Source organism: Larus michahellis, chromosome 3 (genome assembly GCF_964199755.1).
Source record: "Larus michahellis chromosome 3, bLarMic1.1, whole genome shotgun sequence".
Lineage (NCBI taxonomy): Eukaryota > Metazoa > Chordata > Aves > Charadriiformes > Laridae > Larus > Larus michahellis.
This window is the reverse complement of record NC_133898.1, coordinates 85,755,448-85,771,438: the sequence shown is the minus strand read 5'-3', so window position 1 is coordinate 85,771,438 and position 15,991 is coordinate 85,755,448. Positions and strand designations below refer to the sequence as shown.

At 34.2% G+C, this 15,991-nt stretch overlaps 1 protein-coding gene across 2 annotated transcripts in view; it reads right to left on the bottom strand.

The window, feature by feature from the left end:
• The window catches only part of ASCC3 (activating signal cointegrator 1 complex subunit 3), a 276,745-nt gene that overhangs the window by 151,745 nt on the left and 109,009 nt on the right, over positions 1-15,991 (bottom strand). For both annotated transcript variants that reach the window (XM_074581044.1, XM_074581045.1), the window contains exons 12-13: positions 10,427-10,603; positions 7,186-7,257 (exon numbers count right to left, since the gene is read on the bottom strand). In XM_074581044.1, coding sequence (XP_074437145.1) covers positions 7,186-7,257; positions 10,427-10,603 — 249 coding nt within the window. The remainder of the gene's footprint in view (positions 1-7,185; positions 7,258-10,426; positions 10,604-15,991) is intronic.

Below are 15,991 nucleotides of genomic sequence, written 5' to 3'. Positions count from 1 at the left end.
CTTAAAATTGCAAAAGGCAGTTATTGTGGAAATGAAGTGCATAAATAAATAATGAAGATGCAGAACATAAAAATAGTGCACCATCACTGAATTAGTTTGTCTGTGATTTTGTTAAAGAAACCATACACAGCAATGGGCCCTAATTGCGCAAAAATTGCACAGGAATTTCTAAAGAGAACTATACAAAGTATTCAAGCCTTCACTCAATCAGCTGACAGATAAATACATTCCAAAATGATTAGTCATAATTCATCTATCCTGCCAGACCACTTTAGCTTCTGCATTTGTGTATTTTTATGTACCTACATATATGGGTGCATATATAAATACAGAAGCAATATATACACATATATATGCAAATAAACTACACCAGGTGATGGATTAGAAGCAGTCTGTATAGATACGGAATTACAAAAACCCAGACTGAAACAAACTCTTTAGGCCACAACATGGAAGTCTAGAAAAAAAACCAATCCAGATAAAGAATACATTTTAACAAATCCAGTAACTTTTCAGAGTTATTTGTCCAAAGTGTGCTATAAGCAATATTTCACACAGGAAAAATACCAGGACAAGCTTAATTCTCAAGGTATGAAGTTCCAGAGAGACCTCTGAAGAAAATACTGTTTTATTAAATCTTATCTTATGACACAGCTATAAAAGCATTGTCAACAGTTGCAGTAACTAAGCTTATTAAACTTTTATCTTCACATGGCTTCTGCAACCAAATAGGAGCTGGAAAACTGATAATAAAGAAATTTAATCCATCATTTTTACAGATGAAATTAATACCTGTCAAATTCACTTCTGACAATTTAATGTAATAGCTTTAAAATAACTACTGAGTGTTTCTTTTTTGGCTTAAGATAGCGTAAGAAAAACAAGATGACACTTCTTAGTACTGCAAAGTTCAAGTTAATTATTGTAAATAGAGAACAATTACAGACAAAGTGAATGCTTTCTGTGCAATATATGGCACAAAACCATTTCTGACTATATAAATTCAAGTGTAATCTGTTTATCATTTGTGACATCAAAAATTATGTTTTGAAAAAGTAAAGTATTAAAAATCTATGCAAGGTGATACTTAGAAATTATTCCAAGATTTAAAAAAATATATAGCATCTCATTATTACTTCTAATGAACTAAATGCAGAACAGTGGTATAGAACAATGTTTTAATTGATGTATTAATTTAATTGTTAATGTTTTAATTAAGTACATAAATTCTAATTAATAAAGCAAGGGTTTTCTCCAGAAAACTGCATACTAACCACCCAATGCATACACTAATTAAAAATTTAACAAGTATTCTGCAGGTTAAAAAAAATAATTCAAATTTAATTTTAAAAGACAAGAGGTAAAGCTTGTCATAGATATACCAGATGAAGTTGAGACAATACTGCAAAAGCAAAATGGTGAGACAGAAGCAGCCAGCTAAACCTAAGAAACTAGTTCAAATCAGAAGAGCATAAGCTCAGAAACTAACAGGCATCTGAAAAAGCACCTTTCTTCAAAAAGTTATTAAGAAAATTGAACTGAAATAAACCGAAAATGGGCAGACTGAAATCATCACTCATAGTGCATCATTTGAGAACAGATGGTTTGTCTATGGCTGTTCATTGTTTCAAGTGGTTTTCCTCTACACTTTTAGTCCCAGCATGTTAATTCTAAAAAGGCTGCTGTATCTCCACTGGTTTACCATTCCTAAAGCCTGTTGGCACCCAAGTTAACCAGAGTTGTTGCTACGTATGTAGGAATACTACTACTGCCTTTGCTTTTAGATGTTGTGATGAGGCTTTCAATAGCTATTAACTGTTTCAAAAATCCAGGTTCTTTGCAACAGACAACCTGGCATCTTTGGCCACCAGAAAAGCTCTTCCTTGCGAATTGAAACTATTTCCTGTAAAGCCATGATGTCTCCTTAGTATTTAAGTATTGACACCTTGAGCCTCAATGCCTGCACAGACAGCAAGGGCAATGAGTACCACAGAAAAACGTCAGAACTTCCACCGAACAGTCAGCTTTTGCTATGAACTGAAAATAGCAAGTTCAGTGAGAAAATGAGCTTTCAAGGAGTTTCACTAAGTACCAGTGCTAGTGGAAGAAAAGTTAAAACAGAGAGTATGTCATCTCAGTCACATAAAACTCTCAGAAGCAGTGGGAAAACAGAAACATTCATTGTCTTAAAAAGGAAAAGAGGTTCCAGAACACAAGAGAATGACAAAGGCACTCCAAGTTGAAAACTGCAATAAACAGCCAAAATGGCAAACAAGCAGCGTGCAGTGGGTAAGGAACCAGGACTGAAACTTAGGTATCTGCGGCTGAAGACAACTAGAGTAACAGAGTATTGAAGGTCAGAAAAAAAACATATAGGAAAGTAAGGTGCAGAGAGTAAATACAAGAGACCTGCTGAAACAACACCAAGGGCAAAGAGAACACAGGACTTCTTTTGAAGGTTTAAGTAATATCAAAGAGAATCAGCTATGAGAAAAAAAAATAAGAAAAGGTTGCAGAAACAGAAGAGATGAGTAGTCTGGGGAACGTGGCAAAAACAAGAGAGTTTTATGAGGGCAGTTTGAGAAAGAGAAATTAACAACAAGAAATTAACAACAAGATCCCAAGAAATCTTATGCAATTTCAGGTTTTTACTTTTTTTTTTTTTTTATCAAGAGAGAATGTTCAGACCCAAAAAAAAAAAAAAAAAAAAAGAAGAAGATAGCAAACAGTAAGGTCCTGACAAACTCACAACAGCAAAAATATTGAAGAGGTGATGGGGACAATGAGAGAAACAAATGATCATCTCTCGGTAACCAAGCTAGTTGGATAAAACAGCAAAAGGTCAGCAAAAGCACGAGATACGATGGATGCAAACCTATACAACGGAAGTGATGGTCAGAGTCAAAAAGAGTTAATTCCCTAGGATACTAACTTAAGCAACTGAACCTTGGCAAAGAGCAACAGCTCCATATTTTTTTAACAGAGGAATTTTAACATAAAGATAAATTTAATTATGATATGTTTCAGAGAGGAAAAAAAAAACCATCTTAAAAATACTATGTAATTTCTCAAAACATAACACGACAAGGGTGTTTTCCTCCTCATACATTGGGAAGATAAAGACAGTATGATATGCATTTTCCTAAGCTGGACAGTAATGCAATGTTTCATTTTATTATAGAACTGATGTTGATACATCTGGTCTTCAGTCACTGTCTTTGCTGATCTCACAAGGTTCTCCACAGGCTGCTTCAGAAGGGTGCTACATGCTCGTCACCATTATATGCCCTTCTCACAGGGCTGTAAAATGTAAGAAGTTTTTCACTTCTGTAGCTGAATTAATGCTGTTAATGCATGTGGCCCACTAGTGGTGACTGCCTGACAAAAGACAGTTACAATGGCTTTGAGGGAATGATAATTTTTGGTGACTAAGCCTTCACCCAGTCTTCAAGGGAACAGTATCTCAGTAGATAAATGCTGGCAAAAATATGCTACCTGCAACTGAGCATGGAGTTCATATTCTCTGATGAACGGTGTGTAACTTCAGTTGTGTTTTTTTTTCTTTGTTTAAAGAATCTTTGGTTTATTAAGAGGTAGAAATAAAACTCCAAAGTGCAAATCAGTCCAAGAGGATCTAACATCTTTTCAGCTAATGTAAGAACATAGTAAATTCAAAGTACAACATGAAAACAAATATTCACCAGCTACTATTGAGCACAGAAGGACAGTCCCAGGAAAGCAGACGTAACAGCACTAGAAGTTCTCACTTAAAGCAGTCTTAAGAGGTAAGATCTGACAGTGAAACCTCCTAATGAAGATCTACATTGTTAGTAATCCTGCAAAAAGAGCACACCGACTTAAAAAGCACCTGAAAGCCTTCGGGACATTTTCTGATCTTAATTCTTCAGTCATGATAAAAAGTTTCTGTAACAAAAACCCTAGAAAACTCAGTAGGGCAAGCCATCTATCATTATATCTTTCCTCAAGTTAAACAAGAGGAGAACTGTGCTATAAGACAAATGTTATAGCTTCAGTTGCATTTGGTAATTCAAAGTGAAGCCTACAAATGAGATATCTCATTAGTTTGAGCAGATGGATCAAAATTAAAGGCTGAATCACCAACTCTTAATTTCCCAGTAGCCAGGAAGAGCTTGAAGTCTTTCAGAGGATGACTGTTGAAAAATCAACATAAAAAGCTTCTCTCCATCTGTCAAAACACATGCTTGTAGAACGCAACTACCTCCTACCAGCCTTAGTCTTAAAAAATGAAAACACACATACATCTATTAAAACACATGAACATATAACTCAGTCAAGCAACAGAATTTAACCTATAATATGACAGGGAAACATCCACATGATTTCCATAAAAGGAAATTATTTGGTTCTAGCATGGTAGATTTCTTCGAAAATATGTTAACAGAACAGTAGATAAACAAACAATGTTGAATTTAATTTATTAAGACATTCCAAGGACTCTGATAAAGAATCTTAAAAGAGACAACACTGAAAATTTGATGGCCAAAGGAAGGTGGACTCAGAGAACTTCAGAAGAGGGAGAGTATTTTCCTCTGATTCTGGTATTTCTTTCTTGCACTTCAGCATAAAACAGAACAAGTAGGTTTTTGGCTCTCTGGAGCACTGCTAATGAGATCTGTGTCTGTCACATATTACTGCTTGAATAGTTATAAAATTCCAACCATTTCCTGAATTCCATACAGATATACAACTGCTGTGGAAATTCCTGGGGGGGAAGGTGTGAATATATCTTTTTAAGCAGTATATTTAGAAATAACCACATCTTTTTTAAAAAGCAAACAAACATAACACACATAGAATGTAAACAAACACAGATTTCAAGGATAACACCAGTTAAGAAAGGTAACAGAGCATGATGGTAACACATGGCGAACGTGGACACAAGGTGATGGATTTCTAAAAACTAAGAAAATCAGAAGAAGGTGGTAACTTTAGAAGATCAAAAGTGCAAAGACACTAAATAAAACCTTCCTAGTGTAATATTACTCATATTCACTTCCGCTATCCCCTTCACTCATATTTATCTTCCACTATAGGGCAGGCATTTCAATTTTGATATTTTTTTTCCACTTTTTTAAACATCTGAGTTGGTTTAATGATTAGACAGATCATTTGTCATAGCACAGTCATTAAAAGGAAAAAGCCCCAATTTTTAATATGTGGTACAATACTACAAAGTATAATTAACTGTATTACACAATGAGCTGATATGCTTGATTCTGCATTGTCAAAGACTGTATACGAAGTGTTTGTATATAATTCATTTCAGGATATGAATGTTTGTTTCTTAAGTATCAAGACCAGTATGTTTTAAATACTCTGAAGAAAAGTCCAGTGTAACTGGTTAGTATTTAGATGTGTATTTAAGAGAGTTCTACAACATATCAGAAGAAACATTTTAAAGCAAAGAAAATGCTTAACATTTACAATCAATTGAACCAAATTAACCAGAGTGTTCTGAAATCAAACCAACATTTATATAGCAAGGGAAACCACACTTCTGCTTTGTCTGAAAATACACTCCTTATTTGGTTGTTGGTTTCAAATACAATTTTCAAAAATTGAGATCAGCAATAGTGTTAGCTGCTGAAACTGTAGCATTAAGTAGACTACAGTTCTTCACTTGACATCTTTCAGCTGTAGCTCATGCTTTAAAACAACACACTCATGCATTCAGCTGCTACTACAGGAACTTAAAACTATTCTCAAGAAAAGCTACAAAACCATCTCCTGCTAGAATTAATTTATTGTACTTGAATTTTTCAAATAATACTATATATGTTTGTAGACAGTTTTTTCCTCAATGTGAAGAAAAGAGAGGGGAAGAAAAGTACAACATCTATGCTGGAACAGCATCCAACTTCCTGCCAGGAATCCAAGATATGTTATTTTATTTAGACATAGTGATTTAAAGAATCTGCTACTTGTAGGTTTATCTACAGCAAGTGAAAATCCATGAAATCATAACAAGAAATTGAAAGATAAGCAACTACACGTACCTCAGTGTTAGGAATTTGGTAAGGTATGTGCATAATTGTCCATGAGAAGAAAATAAACTAAAGTTCCCTTGGTACTGCCAACAAATTTTGTTACAGTCTTCACTCAGAAAAAATCAGCATTTCCCTATGTAGCCTTCATGAAAGTTTTCTGAATGTAACAACAGTAACTGACATCAACAAGAGAAGTGAAAGAATGGTGTTAAAGCAGGGGGGAGCAGGAGGACTACGAAGCTGTTGTTGAAATATTTTTTTCCCCCTCAAGTCATAAACCAACTGTTCATCTTTCAAAAAACACAATCTCAATTTTCTGTGAAAAAGAGAAAATGTGCAATTCTTAGTGTGACTGCGTGGGAAAGAGTTTTATATATATGTGATTTAATGAAAAGCCTCTTCAAGGATCACATTGCACTACCATTTGCTCCTGCTCTGAACAGGTGCCATACCTGCTACAACTACTGCTGCATGTGCAAAATTCTAACAAAAATGAGATGCTGTGTGGGGGTGATTCAGGAGTACAATGATAATAAACTATTCAGGCACAGGGTAAGCCCACCATCTTAGCAGAGGGGAACATCGAACTTGAAAATTCACTGCAGAAACCTCTACTGTAAAGCAAAATGAAGCATTACTACCTTTAAAAAGAAAACAAAACCCAAACCCAGGATAATTCAAATGACAGATGCTGAGCCCTTGTGTACCATGTCTTGAACACTCTGCATAATTCTCATCCCTCATCTCTAACAGGAGACACTAGGATTTGAAAGATATGGGGAAAGTCTAAGAATAACAACTATATGCTCTATTTTAATTTTTTTAATCATTAAATGTACTTAAGTCTAAGGTCTCTAAAGTACTGACCTACTTTGCCTTGTCATTTTAAAAAAGTGACATAAATATACATTAATTACTTTAAGGGATATAAAGTACTAGGAATTTTCACCTTATCTAGAAACTAACACTATTTACCCAATTTAGATTTTCTTGCATGCTGTTTCTGTAAAGTGTTTTCAAGAGTAGAGATGACCTCTGAAGTGACTTATCTCAAAACAATTACATTTTTTTTTTTAAAATTATTAATACATTGTTATGATCAAAACTAATGTCTTTATATGTGTTCTGAATGCAAACTGAAACAAAAAATAAATACCTGGTGTCCAGCCATTATTTGCTTCAGCACATTTTCATAACATACTTCATCCATATGATTCAGCTGCTGCACCTGAAAAACAAACATCATACTTCATATTAAAAGCATTTCTATCTTTATATATTTTCTACTACATATGAAGCAGTTTACAGGGAATCATGAAAAAAGATATGATTATGTGATTAAATTTATAATATACTGATTCCCATTCCTAACAATATCTTTTTTTTATTCTTAAATTCACAAATAGAACATGAAACTAAGTAGATAAAATACAAGTAAGGGCAGCGGATAGAAAATTTATTACGTGACTTGTTTTTTTCTTAATGATGAAAGAGATGTAACCCAGTTCTATTCTTTAATTTATCTGTTTCATATTGAGGAGCCTTACTTCTACAGGATATTGATGAAGTATCCATTTAATGTATCATCTTATCTAACATTAATTCTTTCCCTTTGGTACTATAAAAATAGTTTTTACATTGTATATATACTTATCCAGGAAATTACAGATTGCCAGCTTATTTGCCGTAGAAAACAGAAACTTCTTCATGTTCGGTCATGCATGGGGAAGAGGGTGAGTACCATGTGCAGAGTTTCCAATTATGGATAAATAAAATGTTTCAGGAAGGTTCCAAAATAAAGAGTTTAGTTAAAATAAAAAGTATTCTTCAAGCTAAAGATTTTTTTTCCTATTTCTTTAATGTATCACAATATAAATAGCACGTATCTACTTGAATGCACCTCAGTATTGAAGTTGTGATGAATCAAAATAAATAAACGAAGTTCAAAATCAGAACAATCACTCCATTCTTCATTTGTGCATTCATGGGTGGAAAGAAGATAGTTGGACTTTTTTTGGACACAAAGAAACGTCTTACAAGAGCAAAGCATGTAAGAATTAAAAAACGGAAATTTAATAGTTGGGAGTTATCTAGAATAGCTGAAAGTTGAAAAGCACAGCTTTAAAACAGATGTAGAGGGAAGAAGACAACATTCATATTTGGCATCTTACAAGCATAGTAATAAAAAGATGCGACAATATGGACATGTGTGCAAGAGACAAATAGCCAGTCTAATTATTCTGAAAATAATTAGAGCTCAGCATTTTAAATTATTATTTTTTCAAATAAGTGAAAATCATTAAGGAGAAACATAACATAGGCAGTATATAAATACAAAAGTAGACACACACACATATATGTATGTACCTACAAATGCAATTTTATGTATTCTTTGCATTTATAACTAAAGAAGAAAACAAAAACATGCATAAAGAAAAGTATCTGACATTAACAGACCTCCGACTGAAGAAGCCAAACTTAGTCTTGGTCCCATATGCTCTAGGAGTTTCAATGAACCGAGTTTTAAGAAGTTTCCTGGTTAACTTCTATGCATAATAAATACACCATGCTGGCCTTGCCTTTGAAAGGTTGCCCACAGTTTTGCACGTGATTCAGCAAATCACTAATTAATTCCAAATTTTTGGGAGGTTTTTTGGATAAAGGATGTCAGAAAGCTGTGGCAAAGCGTATACCTAAATAAACTAACAGCCTTCTACCTCCTTGCAGCTCATCAGTGTGGATATAGACATAGTATTTATTGCACTTGGTGATGCTCTGCAAGAAATGCTTTTGATTCTTTGGGTTTTTACATTGTTTTCCTCCTCTCATATAGAGCAGCATGATGTTAATATTGGCATTAATTTGGCATTATCCTGAATAGAATCCTTTCTCAGAGAAGCTTAATACTTTTACTTTTCATTTGCTATAAAGTGTATTATCTCGATTGCAAAATGTATTTTACTCTATGAAATCCATAATGAAATTCTTCTGAAAAGTAAAAAGACAAACTCCTGGCTATGGTATTACCAAAACAGTTGTCTTAGTCTGACAGGTACTCACATTTCAGAGTAACTATTACCTCCTAATATTTTCTCATCTCCCCATTTTTTTTTTTAAACCTACTGTTCTTTTTTAATTATTTCAAACTTTACAGGATAACTTGAATATTTCTTCGATTTTTAAATCACAAACACATTCTAAAGTGAGCACAAAGAAATGGAGTCTTTCCTCTTTTTCTTAGCATACAGTGGAAATAAAATAAATACTCAAATCAAGTATCAGGAAAAGATTAAAGAAAAGCGACAGCAAATAATGGTGAACGGACTTGAAACATTTAACGAAGGTTAAAACATGCAAATCATGGTAAGCACCATATGGTAAACTAGTCTTGTGCGTATAGACTTGAAATGGCTCCCTACGGTTGTAAAATAAGTTTCTTTCCTGCACATGAAATTAACTATTTAAATAACCTAATAAGAAAGGCAATGTCCATTTTTACAAAAAAGAAAACAAAATGCTACTACTGATTAAGCTATGAAATTAACTTTTGATTGAAGATGTTCTGACGTCTATGAAATTAAATCATAGCAGAATAAGATTTTTTTAAAGGCTGAGCTATATAACCATTAATTATCAGCTAGTGAGATGCACAGGAAATCTTATGGAAAAGTGTTTATATTAATTCCTGTATTAAAAGAAGAACTGTAATTTATGTGCTACTTGGCACATAATTTTTTAATAAGAATTTTTAATAAGAATATTATTTTAATTTTTAATAAGAATATTATACCTGACCGTGGCCTTAATGCTTCCCAAAATGAGCAAGAACACAAAGAGTTAAGAGGCTTATTTAGGGACTATTTTAATGTGTTTTCTATCAGACGTGCACATGTGACAGTTAATGGTTTAGCATACTATGGTTTTAATCAGTAACTCATATCCAACTATTATTAATGCATGTCATATTAATATATATATTACCCCAATTTAATAAACAAATATTTTTCTTACAACACTCCTCATCCAGCCTTATAACCAAACAAGAAGCATCACTATTTCTAACAAAATGAAAAACTGAAACAAGAAAGGCAGAATAATCAGCTGTTACAGTGACTCCGCACTTGAGGGTGATGATTTCTCCTTAATCAAGAAAAACTTACTAATGAATCTGAGGCAATGCAAAGCTAGATACCATTGTATCCAATTGCAACAAGACCTATTTACACAAGTATTTTAAACTGAGGAAATATGAGTCTTAAAGCAGCTTTCAATTATGTTTATAGAGAAGAAAATATGCTTCTTAAAACTCCTGTAGCGTAATAAACCAGTACCCCCTACACATACCTACATAAAGCGTGATCAAAACAAACAACAACCCTTTCTTTGCCATTCTTTACCTTATTGGTTGTCTTAATTCCTATGAAGGTTTGCCCCAGTGGTACAGGTCGGAAACGGCCATCAAAGTAGAACAGTCCAATGCAGGGATTGACGTGTAGAAATGTAGCAACATCGAGATAATTGGGCAATGTAGCTGAAAGGCCCAAAATCCTAATCATACTTTGTGTAGATTCAACCTATTAAAAAACAAGTAAATGATCCAAGTGTTATAAGACAAGAAATCAAAGCAGAGACTTTTAAAACATCCCTTATAAAACAGTACTGTGAAAGCAGCAGTTAACACTTTCCACAAAAGGTGAACAATAGATGTGTTAGTAATTATCCTATATTGAAGAAACCAGAGCACCCTGCAATTCCATCAAATCTTGCTTATTCATCTTTCTATTTTACTGTACTTTTGCCCTCCAAAAAGTTAGCAGTCATTAACTGATATGGAGGAACAATAGCAGTAAAACTGGCTTTGTTAAGAAGGGATAGTCCAATTTGTAGGCAAAACTAGGACAGATAATTTGGTATCATTTTTTCCTTAGTTCAAATCACAGCACAATTCTGAAAAGAAAGGAGAATCTAACTTATGCCGTTCCTCAGTCTTGCCTTTTGCTTAGAGATTTCCACAACTCTCTTAGACAGCCTATTCTAGTTTATTTCTCCAGTATGAAGCAGTACTTCTGCAAGGTTGAAGATATTTAAATACCAAGAAGTCGCTCTGAAACTTTTTATTTTTTAATATGCGCCAAATGTTTGCATTACATGCCTTCCCATTCAATAAGGGACAGAACTGGTGCTTCACAATGAAATACTCTGTTCCCTATAAAAGCCTGCATATTATATGTATATCCAGGTAATTTTCAAAAAGAATGAAACCAGACAAAAGACTTGAATGAGGAAAGTACACAAGAATTTTCCCATTTCCTTCTGGAATACTAAGAGCCGTGTAGGCTGGCTGACAGCTTTCTTACTAGCATAATTATTTAGAAGCAAAGTTCACAGTAATTTTCATCAAAAGGCTTTTTATACACTATAACTGAAATCATATATGCGGTACTCAACGTTTCTCAAATGCTTGAATGTCCCATGATGAGTAAGGCTTGTAAATTCTACCTACCTGTTCAAAACGATACGAAGTTTTACTTAGAATACGGTCTTTGAATCACTCAGGTGTTTGAATTAAAGGTTTTTAAAAAGATGATTAAAAAGTATATGGAGAGCATTCTCAAGTAAGATAAAATACACCATACCATAACAGAGACCTGGCAAATAACAAGTACACCAAAATAATAAACCAAATCCTAGAAGAAACCACCCCCCACAGCTCCACAGACATCAAAGCACACTAAGCAAGTGACTATGTTGCCTGGTAATGGACGTGTCCCATGGCAAAAATTTGGATGCTTAAACTGTGGATGTAACCAACTAAATGGCACAGAAAACCTTCTGATTAACCGCCCTGCACTTTATACAAAGAGCAGCTTTGCAGAGGAAAGCCCATGTACAAAAAAATCTTATATGTAAATGCAAATTTTGAGATGACTGGGATAAATGAGAGATTCCATTTTCAAAAGTCTGCCATCTGCAGGGAATAAAAGCCGCATTCACTTTGAAGAGTACAAATAAGCATGATCATTTCTTACACAACTTTTTATAGCTGGATGATGTGATAACCTAAGGGCTATAGTCAACCTCAGCCACACAGGTTTGAGACTGGGGTTGGTTTTTTGGGGGGGAGTGGGTGGTTTTCTTTTTTGTTTGTGTGGGTTTTTTTGGTTTTGGTTTGGTTTGATTTTGTCTCAGTCCCCTGGAGAACCACCTACTTCTGCACTGACCTTGGTGTCTGCAGGGTAGTTCCTCACACTTTTTTCCTCACTCCTATCTCTCTCAACTGCTGCACAGTGGTTTTCCCTTTCTTTGATATGTTTTTCCAGTGGCGTCACCATCTTGGCTGTGGGCCTCAGCCCTGCCTGGGGCTGGGTCAGTTGGAGCCGGCTGGAACCGGCTGTGTCCGGCCCAGGGCAGCCCCGGCCTCTCCTCACAGAGGCCGCCCTGCAGCCTCCCTGCTGCCAGGGCCTGGGCACCTGCACCCGGTGCAAAAGTTTGATTCACTTAATGTCTATACATTTTTTTTTTTAAAAAAAGCTTGAATCTGTAAGAACAGTAACCAGATGCTGATATATTTGTCCTGTACTTTGTTCACAATCACCTGATACTACGTACAACAATCTGAAAGTGTAACTGAGATCCAATCTGGAAAACATTATTTGATTTTGCTAAATTCAATAACATTTTTTTTCAAATCTCCTCAGAGCCTGAGAGCACTAGTTTGAAAATGTGCTCAGTTCCATCTGAGGATAGAAAAGCATTTCAAGTATTTAAACAATTAACAAGAACTCTGCTTAATAACCATGGCAGTATGAATTTTTACACCAATTAACTGTAAGCTGTTTGTTCAGAGTTTTCTTTCAAAATCCAAACAATGCCTAGAGAACAGTTACAGTTTACTGAGACTTGCCACTTTCAAAACCTTTGTAAAAAGAAGCCATTTAACTTCACTGATCTGGCAGTTGGCCCTGGAGTTGAGGAGCTGATTGAAAACCCTGAATTACAACTCCACACGAAAACCACAGCAGAAAGTTAACACAAGCAAGTCATTAAAATTACTAATACGCATAGCACATTTTAAAACAAAATACAGTCTTGTATATTTTATATTATACTTTACATTTTTTTGTTCATATGTATATAGTGCCTACATAATTTTTTCAATTTATAAATCTAAAATTTGGAAATTATTTGGACGATTAGTTTTCTATTTATATCAAGCCACAAAAATCAAGTTGGAGTGCTATACGAAACCAGGCAACGTCATCTTTTGCTCTATAGTAACATTTTTTTAGTCTTCATAATTAAATAAAGACTCTATTAAGACTCTAAGTCATTCCATCAATATCTTCAACTTCTTTCAAGGCCATCCAAACAAAATATCTTTATTTTTTACCATCTACTTTTATATCCACTTAGCAAGACAAAATATCAATGATTTATATATATATATATAAAATAATCAAGAAGCAAAAAGAGGTACATTTACCATAAAAGACAAAATTTATCACAATAATTCTCCCAATTATTTTATGCTTATACCAAATTTGAACTGCAAAGTAAAACCCTACGTGTCTGCACATCATCAAATATATATAGAACAATTTTGTTTATTCTTTTAATTATATATGGCAATATACAAACAGCAGTGACTAAAACTATGCTAAACTTAAAAGTTAGAAAACCAAAATTACCTGAATATGCAACCATAACATGACTTATTTTTGCATTTTGTCTGTGATTATAATTAAGTTACAATTATGTATCTATTATTCATCTATCCAAGCACTACAGAGACTTTATTTTTCATAATGGTTTTTAGAAGTCTAACACATTTTTAGAACAGAATTCTCTGTCTGCATTTTTCAACTGCTTTTCTGACTGTCCCTTTAAGAGCAAGCATTAAAATGTTTTGCTTTCAGATGCTTCTAAAGAAAAGTAAGCCCTAAAAGTGTGCAGACATCCTTTGTAAATACAATCTACTCAAACACTAATACTTTTCATGTGCTGAATCACTTATTATTTGGTCCTAGAAGCCCCCATTAAAGATTGTGACTTCTTATACAAGACACTATGAACACATAGCCTTTTTCTGAAATTGCAGTAAAAATTATCATAGAATCATAGATTGCCTTGGGTTGGAAGGGACCTTTAAAGGTCATCTAGTCCAACCCCCCTGCAGTAAGCAGGGACATCTTCAACTAGATCAGGTTGCTCAGAGCCTCATCAAGCCTGGCCTTGAATGTCTCCAGGGATGGGGCCTCCACCATGGAGGGTCAGGCCTCCACCACGGCTTACTGAAAAGACATTTTGGTTGACAGATTTTTCTGTTAACATTCCCTACCACTGGCTGGTGGTACACAGCTAAGTGCGTTTTGTTCACACTGGCACACAATCTCAAACATTTTAGTCTTCGTATGTGTTTAATTATCTCAGTAAAAATATAAGCAGCATTTGGAACATACAAGGCTTTCTTAGAAAAACTGTACTGTCACAGTATTTGCACAACATGTTCTTTGAAAGCTTTACTCTATTTTATTGACTTGATATTACACCAGGAAGTAAGAAATAAAATTACCATAACTATATTTAATTGACATATCTAATTAGTATATCTAATTCAGAAGCATTCAGGATGGCATGTGAAGAATTGGCAGCATGTTCACCATACATGCTTGCAGAACACGATCATCACACTATGAAATTCCATGTATACAGAAAAAATAAACAGAAGATATCTATCAGTACCGACTGCCACACTCAAGCACCAACTGCGTTTACATTGTAAATGATAAAGGATCAGGTATAGGAAGTGCCCCTCTGGACTGTAAATTGATCAAAGCAGGATCATTTTCTTCCTAATAGGTTTTAAGATTTGCATATCATTTCATTACATTACAGCCACCACTTGAGAGCATACAGAGTATGCAGAGCGATACTCTTTTATCTGACTTCTAAAGTTCTTCCTGAACTTTCTGATCTTGGCAGTCTTCCCATTTCCATGTGTTAAGATATCACATTCACAGAATGAATTACAATCAAGCTGGAAAACATATCCCTGATTGTTCAACTTGAGCACAGATTTAAGTGAATCAGACAAGTTTACACATTCTAATCTTTGAAGAATTGTCCACTGGTTAGAAATTAACCTGATATTCAGATGTACACTAAAGACGAGATAAACACAAAGTCAGACACAAGCCTTTCTTAGTTTTCAGTCTAGATGTGCAAGAAGATAAATTCTTAACTTAGATTCCTGAGTTCTCTGCTCAACACTGGTAAGAATGAAGTACTGCATATGAGGATTCACGTTAGTTATTAGTTAGATATCACCCTACATCAAAAATGCCTCTAAATTTCAGCTTCGCACAAGACCTATGTTTTTCACATTATCCAAAAAAAAGAAGAAAAACAAAGGGAAAAAAGGGAGCAATTCTTAGAACATTAAAAAAAAAAAGAATTAAAGGTGTTTCAAAACAACTAAGGAAGTTGTTAGAACATTTCACCAATGTTTACTTGTTTATTGATATCGTGTTTACTGTCTAATGAAAGAATTAAGAGATTGTCAATCAGTCCACATAGCTGTCAATTTCCTAGTTTTAGGAACAAAACTGGAAAAAACAGTAAAACTGCAAAATCAAAAGTACGTAGTAAAAATGCAATTACTAATACTGTTTTGAAGATTCCACATAGGACATTATCTACAACTCAAACACTCTGCACAGAATGCATTTGTTACTAGGCAACCATCTAGTTAAGTAATTTTATAAATGAGTTTTACTCTGCTTCCAATGAACCCTGAAAATACTGTGATCTCAGTCCTCCATTTAGAACATATTTAAAAATCTAGAGGTACTGAAAAAATGTAACCATGCAGAAAGCACTATTAGAAACCATATTATTTTCCCTCAGCTAAATATTAAGTATGCAATACTTTGCCTTAAGAAATTACTTTTTTGAATATTCCT